At 36.9% G+C, this 14,838-nt stretch overlaps 2 protein-coding genes across 2 annotated transcripts in view; both read right to left on the bottom strand.

Moving 5' to 3' along the window:
• LOC134175531 (uncharacterized protein YagA-like) overlaps window positions 1-14,838 on the bottom strand; it is a 336,167-nt gene that overhangs the window by 294,965 nt on the left and 26,364 nt on the right. The gene's annotated exons all lie outside the window — the stretch shown is intronic.
• ZC2HC1A (zinc finger C2HC-type containing 1A) overlaps window positions 1-14,838 on the bottom strand; it is a 36,944-nt gene that overhangs the window by 13,676 nt on the left and 8,430 nt on the right. The window contains exons 2-7 of the mRNA XM_062641572.1: window positions 11,359-11,429; window positions 10,526-10,642; window positions 10,183-10,318; window positions 6,763-6,911; window positions 5,638-5,737; window positions 4,645-4,753 (exon numbers count right to left, since the gene is read on the bottom strand). Of these exons, the coding sequence (XP_062497556.1) occupies window positions 4,645-4,753; window positions 5,638-5,737; window positions 6,763-6,911; window positions 10,183-10,318; window positions 10,526-10,642; window positions 11,359-11,429 (682 nt within the window). The remainder of the gene's footprint in view (window positions 1-4,644; window positions 4,754-5,637; window positions 5,738-6,762; window positions 6,912-10,182; window positions 10,319-10,525; window positions 10,643-11,358; window positions 11,430-14,838) is intronic.

Raw genomic sequence — 14,838 nt, 5'->3', positions numbered from 1 at the left:
TGTCAAGGAAGCATATTCTTTTTAATTTAGCTTTTAAAATAAAAGATACAACCATAAAAAAAAAAGTGCTTGTGTATTGCTGTATCTCCGACACCTGTATCATACTACTTTTCATGCTCTTACAACAACATTGTATTAAAAAGGAAATAACCCATCAAGTTTGCTACATAATTTTTTTCAGAAGCTTCTGGTATGAACCTTGCAATCCACATCTCAAAAGCATTAAATGAGATCTTCCTACCCTCAGAGTAAAGAGTGTCTTCCCAATATCTAATCTAAATCTCCCCTCTAAGTTTAAAGCCATTCCCCCTTGTCTTGTCACTATATGCCCTTATAAAAAGCCCCTCTCCAGATTTCTTGCTGGCCCCTTTAAGTACTGGAAGGCTGCAATAAGGTCTATCTGGAGCCTTCTCTTCCCCAGGCTGGACAAACCCACTCTGTCAGCCTGTCTTCACAGGAAAGATGCTCTAACCTATGATCACTTTTGTGGCACTCCTCTGGACTCCAACCTATCACACTTTTCTTAGCTCTTTTCTGATCCTTAATTTATCAACATGATCTGTAACTTCAGGCACCTACAGTATAGAATATTGCAGACAATAACCTAGAAACAGTTATGATAAAAATAAAGAGCTACAGGATTCTTCCACTCTTCAACAAAACCCAAATCCCCCAAACTGACAGGTCTTTCATGTACTAATGAAAAAAAAAGGACAATCAGAAGAATCTTATTAAATGCAAAGAACACGAAGACAACTTCCTATTTACTAGATTTCATTGAATGAAGCTGTGTAAGTTAGAGTTTTAATGAAAAGAATAAGATGTTTACAAAATACATTTTTAAAGGCTAAACATGCTGTAAGGCAAATATACAAGTGGAATTTAAAATTTACAGATACTGGTTAGCTGTGCTATTGACGTTGCATTTCAGCTGTAAGACAGTACTAAATGTATCACTAATAGACACGATTCCCAGGAGGATTAACTTAGATCAGCTTAACACTAAACAGGATGTTCCATCCCCCAAATAAAACAAAAATGACAAAGTAATTTCTAAGGGTTCATTTTTTACACTGAAAAACATCACATAATTTTCCAAGTCCCAATTAAAAAACACTATTGCTCATAAATGAGCCATGCACAGAAAATTAATTTGTACATACAAAAGATCCCTGACTGACCGCAAACAGTGGTGTCAGGTTCTGCTAGGCAAAACAGTTTACACGTGGGGGTGGAGTTTGCCTGTTTGCTTAGCCTCAGGATAAGACGAATGTACCCAATTTTTGTTTCTGAAAATCTGATTGCATCTGACAGTTTACTAGAACCGCCCTGCTCCTCAAGAAATGCACGATAAAGCTAAGCTTCATATTCTTACAAAATATGTATCAATCTTAAGATCTTAACATGATTCACTCTTAAAATATATGCCTAATCACAATTTAGGTAGAATTAATTTTCCTTTTTCCCAGTTCTTCAGCATCAAAGAGTGTAAATCCTACTTTCATGCAAGTGAATGAAGGTTTTACTACTCACTACAATACAGAGTCACATGCTACTCTTGCACTCTTATTTCATTTTCTAGGACTCAGAAATAATGCCCTTTTGCTACAGTTCCATTAATACTTATAACTGTCTGCGCTTATACTCTGTCCAGGCAGAAGAAGAAAATTCTCACTGCAGAGCTCAAATGACACATCCTGATATATGCATACAGAGTAAGCATCATTAACACCAACCTAGCTTATACTGATGATGCTGTGGTGTGCTCTCTCAGTAGTCCTTTACTTGGGGAGCAGAAGAAAATCCAAATTAAAAAAGGAAATAGTATAGCAAAAATTACTTACAATAAGGGAGTTCATAGATTTGGTTTCATTTCTTCTCACACAAAATAAAAATGTATACTGTGATATTTAAGTTGAACTTCATATAAAATTAAGGTCAAGAATCTTTCCTTTACTGAACAAAATGCCTTAGAGACCCAACTCCTTCTAGTCTTCACCTTTAACATGAAAGCAGGAACTGCTTCATGTGCCCGTCCAACAGTTTCAGGCAGCAGTACAAGAGTGCCACCTAAAGAGCAAGAGGGAAACTGCACACATGTATATTTTAATCACTTTTGGTTCTAACATTAGCCAGTAGATAATCGTTTCTTGCCCCTTTGCTTATGCAAAGCAAACAGGTATCATGAGTCTACAGAAAGAACCAATGTCTGACTTAATTGCTTCCCCTCTCCTTCCAATATTAATCTTAATTCTACTGTTAAGCCGCTCTATCTGCCAAATCAGGAATGACAACAGTTAGGTTTCAACTAATTAAAATGTAAAAAAAAAATAAATAAAATTTTCCTTAGGGACAACTGCAGGAGCAGATATCATGCTATGGCTTCTCATTTTACTGGTTAACTTGCAAACATAGCAAAAAAAATACATCATGTTCCATTCTAATGAAGGCTATTTTTATTAGATTTTTAAAAGTGTTCGTTTTTTTTTTTTAATAATTCTAGCTGCAATTAGCTATAGCCTATATTATAAGATGTTTTAATGTTGAAAATCTGTGTCACAACAAACTCCCTCTCCAATTTAGGATATTGACTGTTAGTGCCTCAGTCCCTGCTCTCACAGAATTTTGTAGGTATTTCAACGAAATCCTATTTCCCCCTCACATCCTGGGGCTAAAATGATTAGGGCCAAAATTGTCACTAGTAACCAATCTAAGTCACCTAACTCTTCCATGTTGTAACTGCTCCTCTTTGCTTCAATGTAGCTCCTGACAAACCTCAGAAATGAATACAAACAAGGTATAAGAAAAAGAAAGATTGTTAGGTCTCACCTAGGAAAGACACATTTAAACAGCCCTCTGCAAGAAGACTAATACATAACCAGCAAGGAACCATAAGGACTGGCTGGCAAAGATGAGAACACATGTTTTTTTAGAGCAGAAAAGCGAGGACTTCAGGCAGAAACACACTCATCTGTACTCTTAAATATGCGAGGTTATAAACCAAGCTACATTAACTGCCTCTCAGGCAGAGACCATTACCTGAGAACTATGCTAACTAGAAGCCATCTATTTGTGGTTAACGTGCGAACAGAGAGAATTTGCGCAAACATGTCTTCAGATATTAACTACTTGGTTTGATCATGTCGGTATTCTTCAAAGTTTCAGTAGAAGAAATGGAAGACTACAGAATACGAAGTCCAATGAGCAACTGTCTAGTAAAATTAAACAGAACTTCCTTGTTAAGAAGTTAAGACCAAAACCTGTGACCTCTCAATAAGCAATACAGACTGCAATTTACTCTCCAGCAGGAAAAGGCCTTTTCCAAATAGCTGGGATTCACCACTGGGGCCAGGAACATGCCTTGAAATGATCTCCCCTGACTTTTTTACTGTGGTTTGCAGACCTACTCTTTTTGCCACTCATCTCTGAAAATGGAAAAATAAGATATAAAGATATGGTAGTGCATAACAGAGGGTAGGATTTTCTGACAGTTGAAGCATAAATACCTACAAACAGCAGTAAAGCTGATCCATAGACCAAAGGCTCCTATGACACTGGAGGGAACAATAATAATAATAATAACTGATAACCTCATGGACTCTACCTCCAGTCTATATCTGAAGGAGTGGGTAGAGCAAGGAGGGACAGAACTGCATCCTCATGTGACATGGTATTAAGAGGTGCTGTAGTTCGTATGTGCGTGTAACTTGTAAGACTTAAGGGCAATAAACTAAAAATCACTAGTTTTGTGTGATTAATAAAGCTGTCCATCCCCATGAGCTCTTTCAGAATGTCCCTCTTCCTCACAAACTTAAGTCATTGTTTTTCTCCACCTTCTACAGCCTTTACCAATCTGATACTCATTTTTATCGGAATAAGCCTTCTTCAATCACCAATGTTACAACTGCAATCACTGTTTTGTATGTTTTCTCTCAGTACTCCTCAAATTTCTGCAAAATTGCACTACTTCAATCTCTTCAGACATTTATTCTTTGAGATAGTGTGTACTGACTACCCCCCCAGCAAAGTATCAGTAACAGCCCTGATTACACCAGCACTTTCACTGAACTTTAATTACATACATCTACCACTTTTTGTTGCTGCTGTAGAGCACTGGTATCCATTGCCTTATTTGTGCCCACTTACTTCTTGTCTCTTGAGTATTTTAAAACAGGAAAGGGAAGAGGGAAAGTATCCACCCTCCTGTGCTAAGAGGGAAGATCCTGTCACAATTTACTTGCGGTCTGTGGCACAGACCTCTTTTATAATTTCCATGAACTGCAGGAAATTATGCCTAATGTTTCCCCCTTAAAGTCTCTTTGCTTTTACAAAAAGAAAAAAATATAGCTCCAACCATTTCTGCATATTCTATAACCTTTAAATCTACTTTCTATTTTTCTCACTTGACCACCTTTGCCGTTATTTGAACATCAGAAAATGTATCTTCACCTACTTTTATGTTCCTTAAGCATTAATTGTGTTCATAAATTAAGGATAAACTAATAACATCACACTTCTGAAGCTCACAGCAACAAAAAAAAACAAAAACAAAAAAGTAAGTGAAACAGACCACAAAGACCTCCAGAACTAGCAAAACGTAAACATAAAATAAAGTGTAAATGACAACATTAAATGGAAACTTACCCTGCTTGTGAGTTCACCATTCCAAATGAGTTTTTATGAACTGGTGACAATGTCTGAACTTTGCTCCCACTGGATGCAGATGAGGATAGTGCTTTACCTGAAGAGGCACCTTGCAGTTGAAAGCAAGCATGGGATGATAAAACTCATTATAATTTTTTAATATCAAAATTCAAAACAAGAGTTTTAGAAATGTCAAGATATGAACAAGTGTCAAGATACTACAAAAAAGCAAGCATGTTTCCAGAAATTTACAGAACATATGCGATTGCGTTGCATATGTTCTGCATATATTCTGTTTAATTATAATATTCTATTCTAATAAAAATATTGCACCTCAATTACTTTCTTCAGAAAGAAAAAGGAAGGAAAAGAAGTCTAGAATGTCAAAGTGTGTACAGACAGAACATGTCTGATATCTAATGATATCTGAAATTGGAATAAGACCAGTGTTAGCATAATTATAATATACATGGCTTTTATGTTCATGTTCATAATCAGAATCATATTCAGCATACAAATTAGTTACAGAATTAATCAACAGAAAAATATCAGGTGAGAGACCAGTATCCAATGAAATTTTGCATTACTACACAGAATGATTCTGCAGGTTCAATTCAGAAAAGAAAACAATTTGAGCTGATAAAACAGAAGATAACCCTATGTGCTTAAGAGCCTCATTGGGCAGATGCCGATCAATGCCCCTTCCAACTTCACTATATCAGTTTCAACAATAAGTATATGTGTAAGTAAAAACAAGAAATATCAGGTCACAAAACCATTGGTTAAATTTAAAATACTGTTATGAAAATCAGACATTATCTTATCTGCTCGTGTAACACTGAACTCCTATGAATATTTTTACTTCATCAGTTTAAATTGCTGGGTAATGCTGTAGAGATCCTTCCAGATATTAAAATCATATTACTTTTACTGCATAGGTTGAGAATGAATATTTGGAAAGGAACTGGAAAATATGTAACATTCATTTCATACCTAGAACAGTTTTGCTAACACCACTTGGCTGCGGTAAGCGTGATGATGATGGTGGTGTTGATCCTACAGAAGGCATCTTCTTAACTGCGGGTGGTTTGTACTGTAACAAAATACAACCTAGAAATTTAAGCAATTAAATCAAACTATCTATACAACACAATAGGTAGTTATCTCGGGTATTGTGGGAAAACAGGTACCTATTACCTACTCAGTATACTGTTTCTGGTAGAGGATCATGCGAATGGTTTCCACTAGTCTGCTTTATTATACATACAGATGATACTAGTAAGAAAGATTATCTCAGTGGTTATGTATTTTTTATATATGTCTATTTTCTGCTTTTCTCATCTTTTTCCATAGCTGCTCATGAGATTAATTAATTAAAAAAAAACAAAACCACAACAAAATAGAAACAACCAACCTCCCACAACACACAACCCCAAAGAAAAAATCAAGGGCACAATTATTTTTGTCTGTCAAATTTTACTTTCACCTGTGTTCTCTGGACCAGCCCCAGCACTGATTCAGAATACAGTGCAAGAATCTCTGAGTAACTGCTAGTGTCTATTTAAACTCTTCACAGCTTCCATAAAAAAGTGTACTGCCACCAAATGAAAACACACATACACTTTAACCCTTAATTTGTTTCCATTGTGAGTTAGCTACTGCAGCTCTTACCTTAATATGCCTGAATTCCTAAGTTTCTTATTAGCCAAAATACTGCTGCCAGTTGTCCTGCAGTAGGACATGTACCTTTGTCCACTTTATGAAGACTCCTGAACTGGGTTCACAAGACTTGGACAACAGAAATTCAGCTTTTTTTTTCTTTTTTAACAAATATTGTGTCCCTACCTCCTGCTGCTACCCTTACCTGTTGTTTTCACAAGTCTCTGAATTACATTTATGACTGGTTTTGGTTTTGCAGCTGCTGCCATCTGATTTATGGATCTCTACAACTCTCATAAGAAAGAACCTCTTCCATGCTTAGTGTCCAATTTCAGTCTAGCACAAGTAATAGCATTACAGAATAAAAAGGTTAATTACATTTAAGAGCAATACACCATTTAACAAACTTGATTTGATGTCGAATACAATCTACAAGTTAAGGAAAATGTCATTGTTCACCTGTGTTCGAGTAGGAAGCTTCCCTTTGGTATCAGCTGCCAATTTCCCCTTATTAGTAATACGTGCTGCTTGTTCCTTACAGAAATTGATGTGCCTGTCAGCTGCATTTTCATTAAATCTCCTCTGACAATATGGACACTGAATGTAATCTTAAAAACAAAAAACTAACATTAATGTTTTTTAAAAGAAACTGGTTTAAAGTCTTTTAAAGGCCAGCCCCACCCCCAGAGAAAACTAAAGCCTCTTGAATCTGAAAATGAAAAATATACGTTGCAAGGGAAAAGAACATTGCCCATATATAACACAAAAGATGTTTCTTATTTCATGGATAAGAACAAGAAGAGTGGCTGAAGATCAGAAATAACCTAAGCAAAATCAGAAACACTTTTAGAAATGCAATTAGCAGAGAGAGTGGCCAAAGAGATATATGGATGTGGCAAGGTTATCAGCTGGAAGGAAATGGAGAAGAGTAGAGACTAAATAAAAAAAAAACAAGCAAAACCAAAACTAGAAACCAAAAAAAAGCACCACCAAAACACCCCCCACATTGCAAACACAGTTCATTTTTTTCAAGATATGAAAATACATTAAAACTTTTCCCATACAAACAGCAAAAGACAACAAAACCTGTTTCCTCTAGCAATTTTGAAAGGACTAAGAAATACTAACTGCAATATTACAAATTATTATTAAAGAAAAAAAAAAAATCAGAAATCTAGCAACAAAAAAAAAAATCATAGGAAATCCTTCCAAAACAGGGGCAGTTGGTGGCTGTATTTATTATTTTTCACAATTAATTCAGCCACATGAGGAACTATTACTACTAACATTGGGGAAAAAAAAACAGAAATGCCATGAAAGTGTTTAAAGCACTCAAAGATCCCTCATCTGTATGCTCAACGTATACCCCTTTAGATACACTGCCCTTGCAAAGTAAAGTATTTGGGCTGCAGTTTCAGACAGACATTTTAGTGTCTAGAGATATGGATGCTGAATTCCCTAGTTTACAGTATTCAAAATCATAAACCATGTAAACAACTTCAGAAGCACTGGACACTGATAAAGCAGATTAAATTAGCATGTTCCTAGGTGATTTTAGAAACATATCAAAGAAAATGAGGATTCAGTCACTGCCTCCAATATCACATTTAGATACTATACAATCCAAAATAAAATTTGTATTACATTATACTACAAATGCAGCAGATCTGGCTTAATTACTTATCCTTTTAAATTAGTTATTTACTACTTCAAGTAACTAAAATTACATAGTGGACACCAAACCACGAACTGTGACCCAGGAAGCGTGAGCAAAGTACACAGGAAGAACACAGGAATCCATCAGAGAAGTGACAGGATGGGAATCTCATGTGGTAACAAGAAGGATTTTTTTATTTATTTTACATAAAATTCCACTACCATCAGAATACTCAAACATAAAACTAAACCTTTAGAGATAGATAGGGCCAAAGTTTTAAAAAAAAAAAAAAAATAAAAAAACAGAACAGATGAATAAAGCAGCTATGGAAGCCCCTAGATAATAAGAAAAGACATTTCCAGCTGTCTTATGGCTCAATTCCCACAGAAGAATTTCAAAGCCCACTTAAGTAAATGGATCAGACTGTAGAGGATTAATATGGACTTTTTCAAGAATCAGAGATTGTATCTTCCTTATTTTGTAAACTGCTTAGCACCAGTCAGCCACCTGGCTATCTGGAAGTACTGTTAGGATTCAATGTAAGCTTTATAAAATACAAACTAATCAAAATAAAGCACAATATACATATGCAGTCAAGTTCAATGCAAATAGGGTGACATAAGTTCCTTCTTAGTATCATGAGGCTATTCCATTTCTAAAGAAAAGGTTGGAGATCAAAGAAACAGCAATATTGCTTGTTTGCAAACTGAAAGCACGCAATTAAGTATGAAATATTAATACAGAACTTTTTCCTTTCAGGAGAGAAAAAAAAAAAAGACCAGTTAGAAATATGCATGCCAAAGTCAGCTAAGTAGGAAAGGATGGATATACTCCATGATACCATGCATAATTCTCCTTCACTCCTACATGTAAAGTGGAAAAGGAGCAACAGTAGCTGTCCTTGCCCTATATTTTGTTTGGTTTGATTTGTAAGAAGAGAATCCACTGATTAATTCATCTTATCTTCATTCTTCCTCCTGAGTTTTACCCACTGCAGCTGGATGAAGTCAGGAGACTAAAACTTGTAAACTCAGCTTGGAAAAAGTAAAAAACCAGAAGGAAGAAGCAGAAGCACAATATCTTTCTCTTCCCTCTACCTCCTATCTGCTTTCAAACGGCCTGAACAGAGTTAACTTCCCTCTCTTAATACTCATTGTGATGTCTGGAACCAAGGAAGCACCATTTTAGTAGGTTTTCCAAGCTAGATTTAGTTCTGGCTGTTTCTGCCTAGATTATTAATGATCCTTTCCATGATCAAGCCTTATATTCCTTATCTACAACATCAGCTATTGGTTTTACTTTACTTTAAAATGCATGTGGCATTTCAAGATAGCATGTATGACTGCTGAATATTATGATTTCACTTCTTACTATGAATTCACAATTACAATCCTAATACTGGGGTAATGAGTTTCCTGTGGAGAAACAAGGTAGGGAACACTCCCATCCTCACTTGACCACAGGCAGAAGCAAAACACATGCTTTTTTCTGGTTTTCCCAATCCTTCTGAAAATAGCCATTGAACTGATCATGTAGTTTAGCTCTTAGGACAAGAGCAAGAAATATAATCTCCAACCTATTATAACATTTCAAAAGTTAACTGAAAAGTATATGTCTTATTCACTCACATCAGACTGTATCGACACACTTTATCCAGCCTCAGTTCTGAAGGCACCCTTATTAATACAAATCTCATACATCTCATGCCCAAAATGCAAGTACCCCCACCTTATGAGGAAGGATCAAATGCACACTAGAGCGTGTACTGTACACATGAAACTAAATGTGAGTTCAGCAAGAAATGGGAGACACTATACTTGAAGAACACAGTCAGTGTGCATTCCTACAATGTAAGTAGGTTGTTGGTGTCCAGTATCTAATTAAAAAGGCAGTCTGTTCTTTCTGAGCAGTTTCACTGTTGTGGACAGAAACAAGGTGTTGAAACTGTTTGTCCAGCATATGATTTATAAGACAGTAGCAAGCTGTAAGTTGCCCTTAACTATCTCTTGATTCGTTAAAACAGTCATAGGCTTTGAAAGCTCACAGGATGGTAGCTAACCAGACCCACAGTCACAAACCAGCACCTGCATGGGGATAATGAAAGTTATCTTCAAGAACTTGTGATTATTGTATTCCAACATATTCCTTTCCAGTTCAAATTTTCATAAATTAAGCGGGAAAAAAAAACACAAATCTCTAAAGAACGGGATTGTTTTACATACCAGGGTCATATGATGGCGGAGGTGGTGGAGGCAGTTTTCCACCATCTTTAAGATTAAGTCCTTTGGCTGCTCGTATAGTAGCTATAAATTCCTCATGCTTTCGTCTCCAGTTGGAAGGTTTTTTGGGTGGTTCTGGCTAAGAAGCCAAAAAAGAAAGAGCTTTATATGTTTGAAGCTCTTACTTCAAGCTGAGTACATGCCTTATTTTAGTACACAACATTATAGTTCTATTTCTTCTAGATCCTAATTTATCCAATTATCACAAATCACCAGCAGAAATAAGCTTCATTATAGCGCATACATAGTTTTCTTAAAATGTTCATATGCAGAGTAAATAACGTACCCGTGGCTTCAGAGGTTTTACTGTGGGAATGTCAGTTCCTTCTGCTCTCTGTCGGCTGGAATCAAATGTCTTCCTTTTCTTTGCAGAAGTTTTTTGGCAAATGGGTCCGTGCTTTTTCTATAAACAGAAGAAAACCAAGGAGGATACAGAACTTAGCTTTCAACATAAGTTACTAACATATTCTTTCCCTCTTTCTCAATATGCCAATCAGCAAACAAGGCCCAGCTCTTGGTAAATCAAACGTCTATGCCAGCCATTACTTTTAAAGCGGAAGTACAAGAATCCACGACTGCACACACATGGAACAAAAATCTGGGCAATGAAAAATAGGGAGCATCTGTATTTGCCCCCTGAAAATAAAAAAAGAACAATAATAGGTAAGCAGTATTTGCATTGAGCGCTGTCTGATATCCATATGCATACATTTAAGGACAGCCCAACTTCTATTAAGCCTGAAAACCACAGTATGTTGAAGATGGCTAACAAAACGCTCCATTTACTAGCTGAGGCTGCATAATGCTAGGACTTACATCTGCAGAGGCAAGCAGTAATTCTGTGACCCTAGAGAGGATGCTTTCAGAAGCATGTATTTTCAGAAAGTCATGGGAAGCTTAAATAAAATTAAATTCCTTCTAAGGAGCTTCAAAATTGAAACAAGTGGAATTTATAATTATTTGGGGAAAAAAAAAACACAAAACAAAAAAACCCCACCAAAAAAAAACACCAAAACCCAAGCATCACTTGGTTTCTACTTTATTTAGCTACAGTGACCATTGCTTAACTCTCGTATCAACTTACCAGATCTAAAAGCCAACAGTACTCACACTACTTACCAGAGCTGCTGGAAAGAAAGTCCTTCCACAAATCCTACATGGCAGCAGATCTCCAGTTTGCACTGTAACCTCTTAAAAAAAAAAAACAACAAAAACATACTTATATTTTCATTCAGGATAAAAATTTCTTTCCAGACTGGTAACCTCATATAATTCACAAAAGTAAGTTATTACTGTAAAAGTATACATTCTTTGAACTATGCAGAGATAAAAAAGGAAAATGTGAGAGAAACGTTGTTTTCGCATAATTGAGGATTGGGCTTTGCAATATTAAGTCTTTACGATATTAGAATCATAGAATAGTTAGGGTTGGAAAGGACCTTAAGATCATCTAGTCCCAATCCCCCTGCCATGGGCAGGGACACCTCACACTAAACCATCTCACCCAAGGCTCTGTCCAATCTGGCCTTGAACACCACCAGGGATGGCGCATTCACAGCTTCTCTGGGCAATCCATTCAAGTGCCTCACCACCCTTACATTAAAATTTCTTCCTTATATCCAACCTAAACTTCCCCTTTTAAGTTTTAACCGGTTGCCCCTTGTCCTGTCACTACAGTCTCTAATGAAGAGTCCCTCCCCAGCATCCCTATAGGCCCCCTTCAGATACTGGAAGGCTGCTACGAGGTCTCCACGCAGCCTTCTCTTCTCCAAGGCTGAACAGCCCCAACTTTCTCAGCCTATCTTCATACAGGAAGTGCTCCAGTCCCCTGGTCATCCTCGTGGCCCTTCTCTGGACTTGTTCCAACAGTTCTATGTCCTTTTTATGTTGAGGACACCAGAACTGCACACAATACTCCAAATGAGGTCTCATGACAGCAGAGTAGAGGGGCAGGATCACCTTCTTCGACCTGCTGGTCACGCTCCTTTTGATGTGGCCCAGAAGCTTCAAGATCAATATTAAGGCTTTGCAATACTGAGATTTTCCAATACTGGGGCTGGGGCTAAGTTACTAAGGGAATGAAAGAAAGGATTTGAGATACCATAACTTAGAAAGACACACTCTGTGGTTAAAGACAATATCATCTCTGGATGAAAGATACACTCTATGGTTAAAAAGAATACTGTCTTTGTACAACCTAGGAAAGTAAGCAGGTGCAGGCAGGTTAAACAGTAAGTTGGGGTACCACATGTCTGCCAGAGAGTTATGAAATCAAACTGTAAAAGGAGATAAATAAGAGGAAGGAGCATACAAAAATTGAGTAAGGGGAGATGTAAACAGAGGCGAGACACTTAACATGCAGATTATATACGTCGGATAAGCTGTAAAACTTGGAGTGCCCAACCAATGGGGAAACAAGGGAGGGAACCTGCGGCCAGGAGAGGAAATATAAATCATAGTTCTCCTTTTGCTGTGTGTGCCTATTTGCTAGGACACCCTTTTCTGCAAAAATATTAATAAACAGCTGCTTCACTAAACCTGCTAAAATAAAATAAATAGCTGCTGCATCTAACCTGAGCTTAAGTTTTTATCTAGAGACCGTTTCTCAGAAAGAGATGATACACAAGTTACATGCCCAGTAACGTGTCACCATAAATTCTGCTAATTTACAATACAAAACACTGCACCTTTAAAAGGATGCCTGTATGTCAATATGTAAATGACAAATTCACTGTAAGTCACAATAACAGCCGAAATACATACCAACAATAATGGTATTTAGTGAGTATTTCTGTGTCTTTCGAAGAGAATCACCTGTTACAGTATCAGTCACATCACATCACTTATTTTTTCTTTAAGTTAAACTATTTCATTTTCTCTTGAAAAGTAAAGAAGTCTTTAATGCTATTTCTACTCTATTTTACGCAGAGTATCACTGACAGTTTACAAAAGCATTTCTGATGTTGCTATTCAAGCAATGGTAAAAAAAAACCAAACAGTATACTTGACATGCAACAGATTCACAGAACCAGATAAAAGACCAACAAATCAAAATAGCCAAGCCTATGCAAGCAAGTATATTCGTATAGTATGCATTATGCAATGGAGTCGTGGCAGAGACTAAAAATTCTACATGTTCTCCCAGTAACTGGTATCTATTGTATTTAATACTGCACCAGAGGGATAACTGGGATATTTTTATATCACATATTGTCCTGGGTTCAGCTGTAACGGTTATTTTTCTCCTTCCTAGTAGCTGTTGCAGAGCTGCATTTCAGCTGTAGCCCCCCAGAAAATGCTGATACCACACCAATGTTTTAGGTGCTGCTAAGCAATGCTTACTCTGCTCAAGAACTTCCCAGTCCCATGCTCTGCCAGTGAGGAGGGGCACAAGAAGCCAAGAGAAAGCAGAGACAAGACACCTGCTAACTGATACCTAGCCCGACCCAAGCAACGATATAGCCCTTCCAGGTAACTGCCCCCAGTTTATATACTGGGCATGATACCTCTCTGGCTAGTCTGGGTCAGGTGTCCTGTCTCTGCTTCCTCCCAGCTTCCCCTCCTCCCTGGCAGAGCATGAGACTCAGAAAGTCCTTGGTCAGAGTAAACATTACTTAGCAACAACTGAAAATATCAGTGTTACCAGAGCTGTTCCCAGGCTGAAAGTCACAGCACTGCACCAGCTACTAAGAAGGAGAAAAATGACCGCTACTGCTGAACCCAGGACACACGTATTTTAGGCAAACTAGTGGCTTAAACTAATGAAGTTATGAACATAGCAACATTCAATGATCGTTCATCAGGGCTTTTTTCCAGTTAATCAGTGGAAAATAATTTTCCATCTAAACATATATACTTGTCAATGAAGTGCAAGATCAGTCCTAAAGAAAATTAATAATTTAAAAAAATATTTTATGGCAAACAAATGTAGATTCAGGAAGTCATGGTTCCCACTGAAAACATTTTATTCCAAATGCAAACATTAAAACAGAGTGAGATTTCCAGTATCAATATGTAACCATTAGGTCTGTTTCTACATTTTCAATTCCTTGAATGACATTCATCATCAGTTTATAACTACATATAATGTATCAATCTATCTAAAAAAATTAGATGAAATCTGTTAGATGAAATAAATCAGAATTAGTGATCTCAAACAAGTGTATAGTATAAGAATTTGACCAAGGGAAAGATTCTTTCAAATACCTGTTTTCTTAAAAAAAAAAAAAAAAAAAAGGCTACATTTTCCACCATTTTCTTCTGTTCACTAAACTCTGGGATTCAAGCTTGTGCTTAAACTCACCATTAAAGAGACTTGCTAAAAGCTCACCTGATCGAGCAGTATTTATATATCACATAACAAATGCTAATTAGCACTCACTGCAGCTACAGTTACAGAGGTAGATTTTCTTACAGCATTCCTACCCTCCTTTGCTGCTGGCAGCTACCCAATCACATTTGCCAAGAGCTATTTCTACTACAACACCTCCTCCCCGTAACACAAACCACTGACCCAAAACACAAAAGGAAGTTGTTTTAAAAAATAAGCTCTTTCAGTTTTGTTGAAACTGGGAAGCCTACAGACATACAGATTTGCAC

Source organism: Pezoporus occidentalis, unplaced genomic scaffold, assembly GCF_034315485.1.
Source record: "Pezoporus occidentalis ecotype Australia unplaced genomic scaffold, CSIRO_AGI_Poc_V1 ctg69, whole genome shotgun sequence".
In the NCBI taxonomy this organism is placed as follows: domain Eukaryota; kingdom Metazoa; phylum Chordata; class Aves; order Psittaciformes; family Psittacidae; genus Pezoporus; species Pezoporus occidentalis.
Note: the sequence above shows the minus strand (reverse complement) of the source record. Positions and strands in the feature narration are given on the sequence as shown.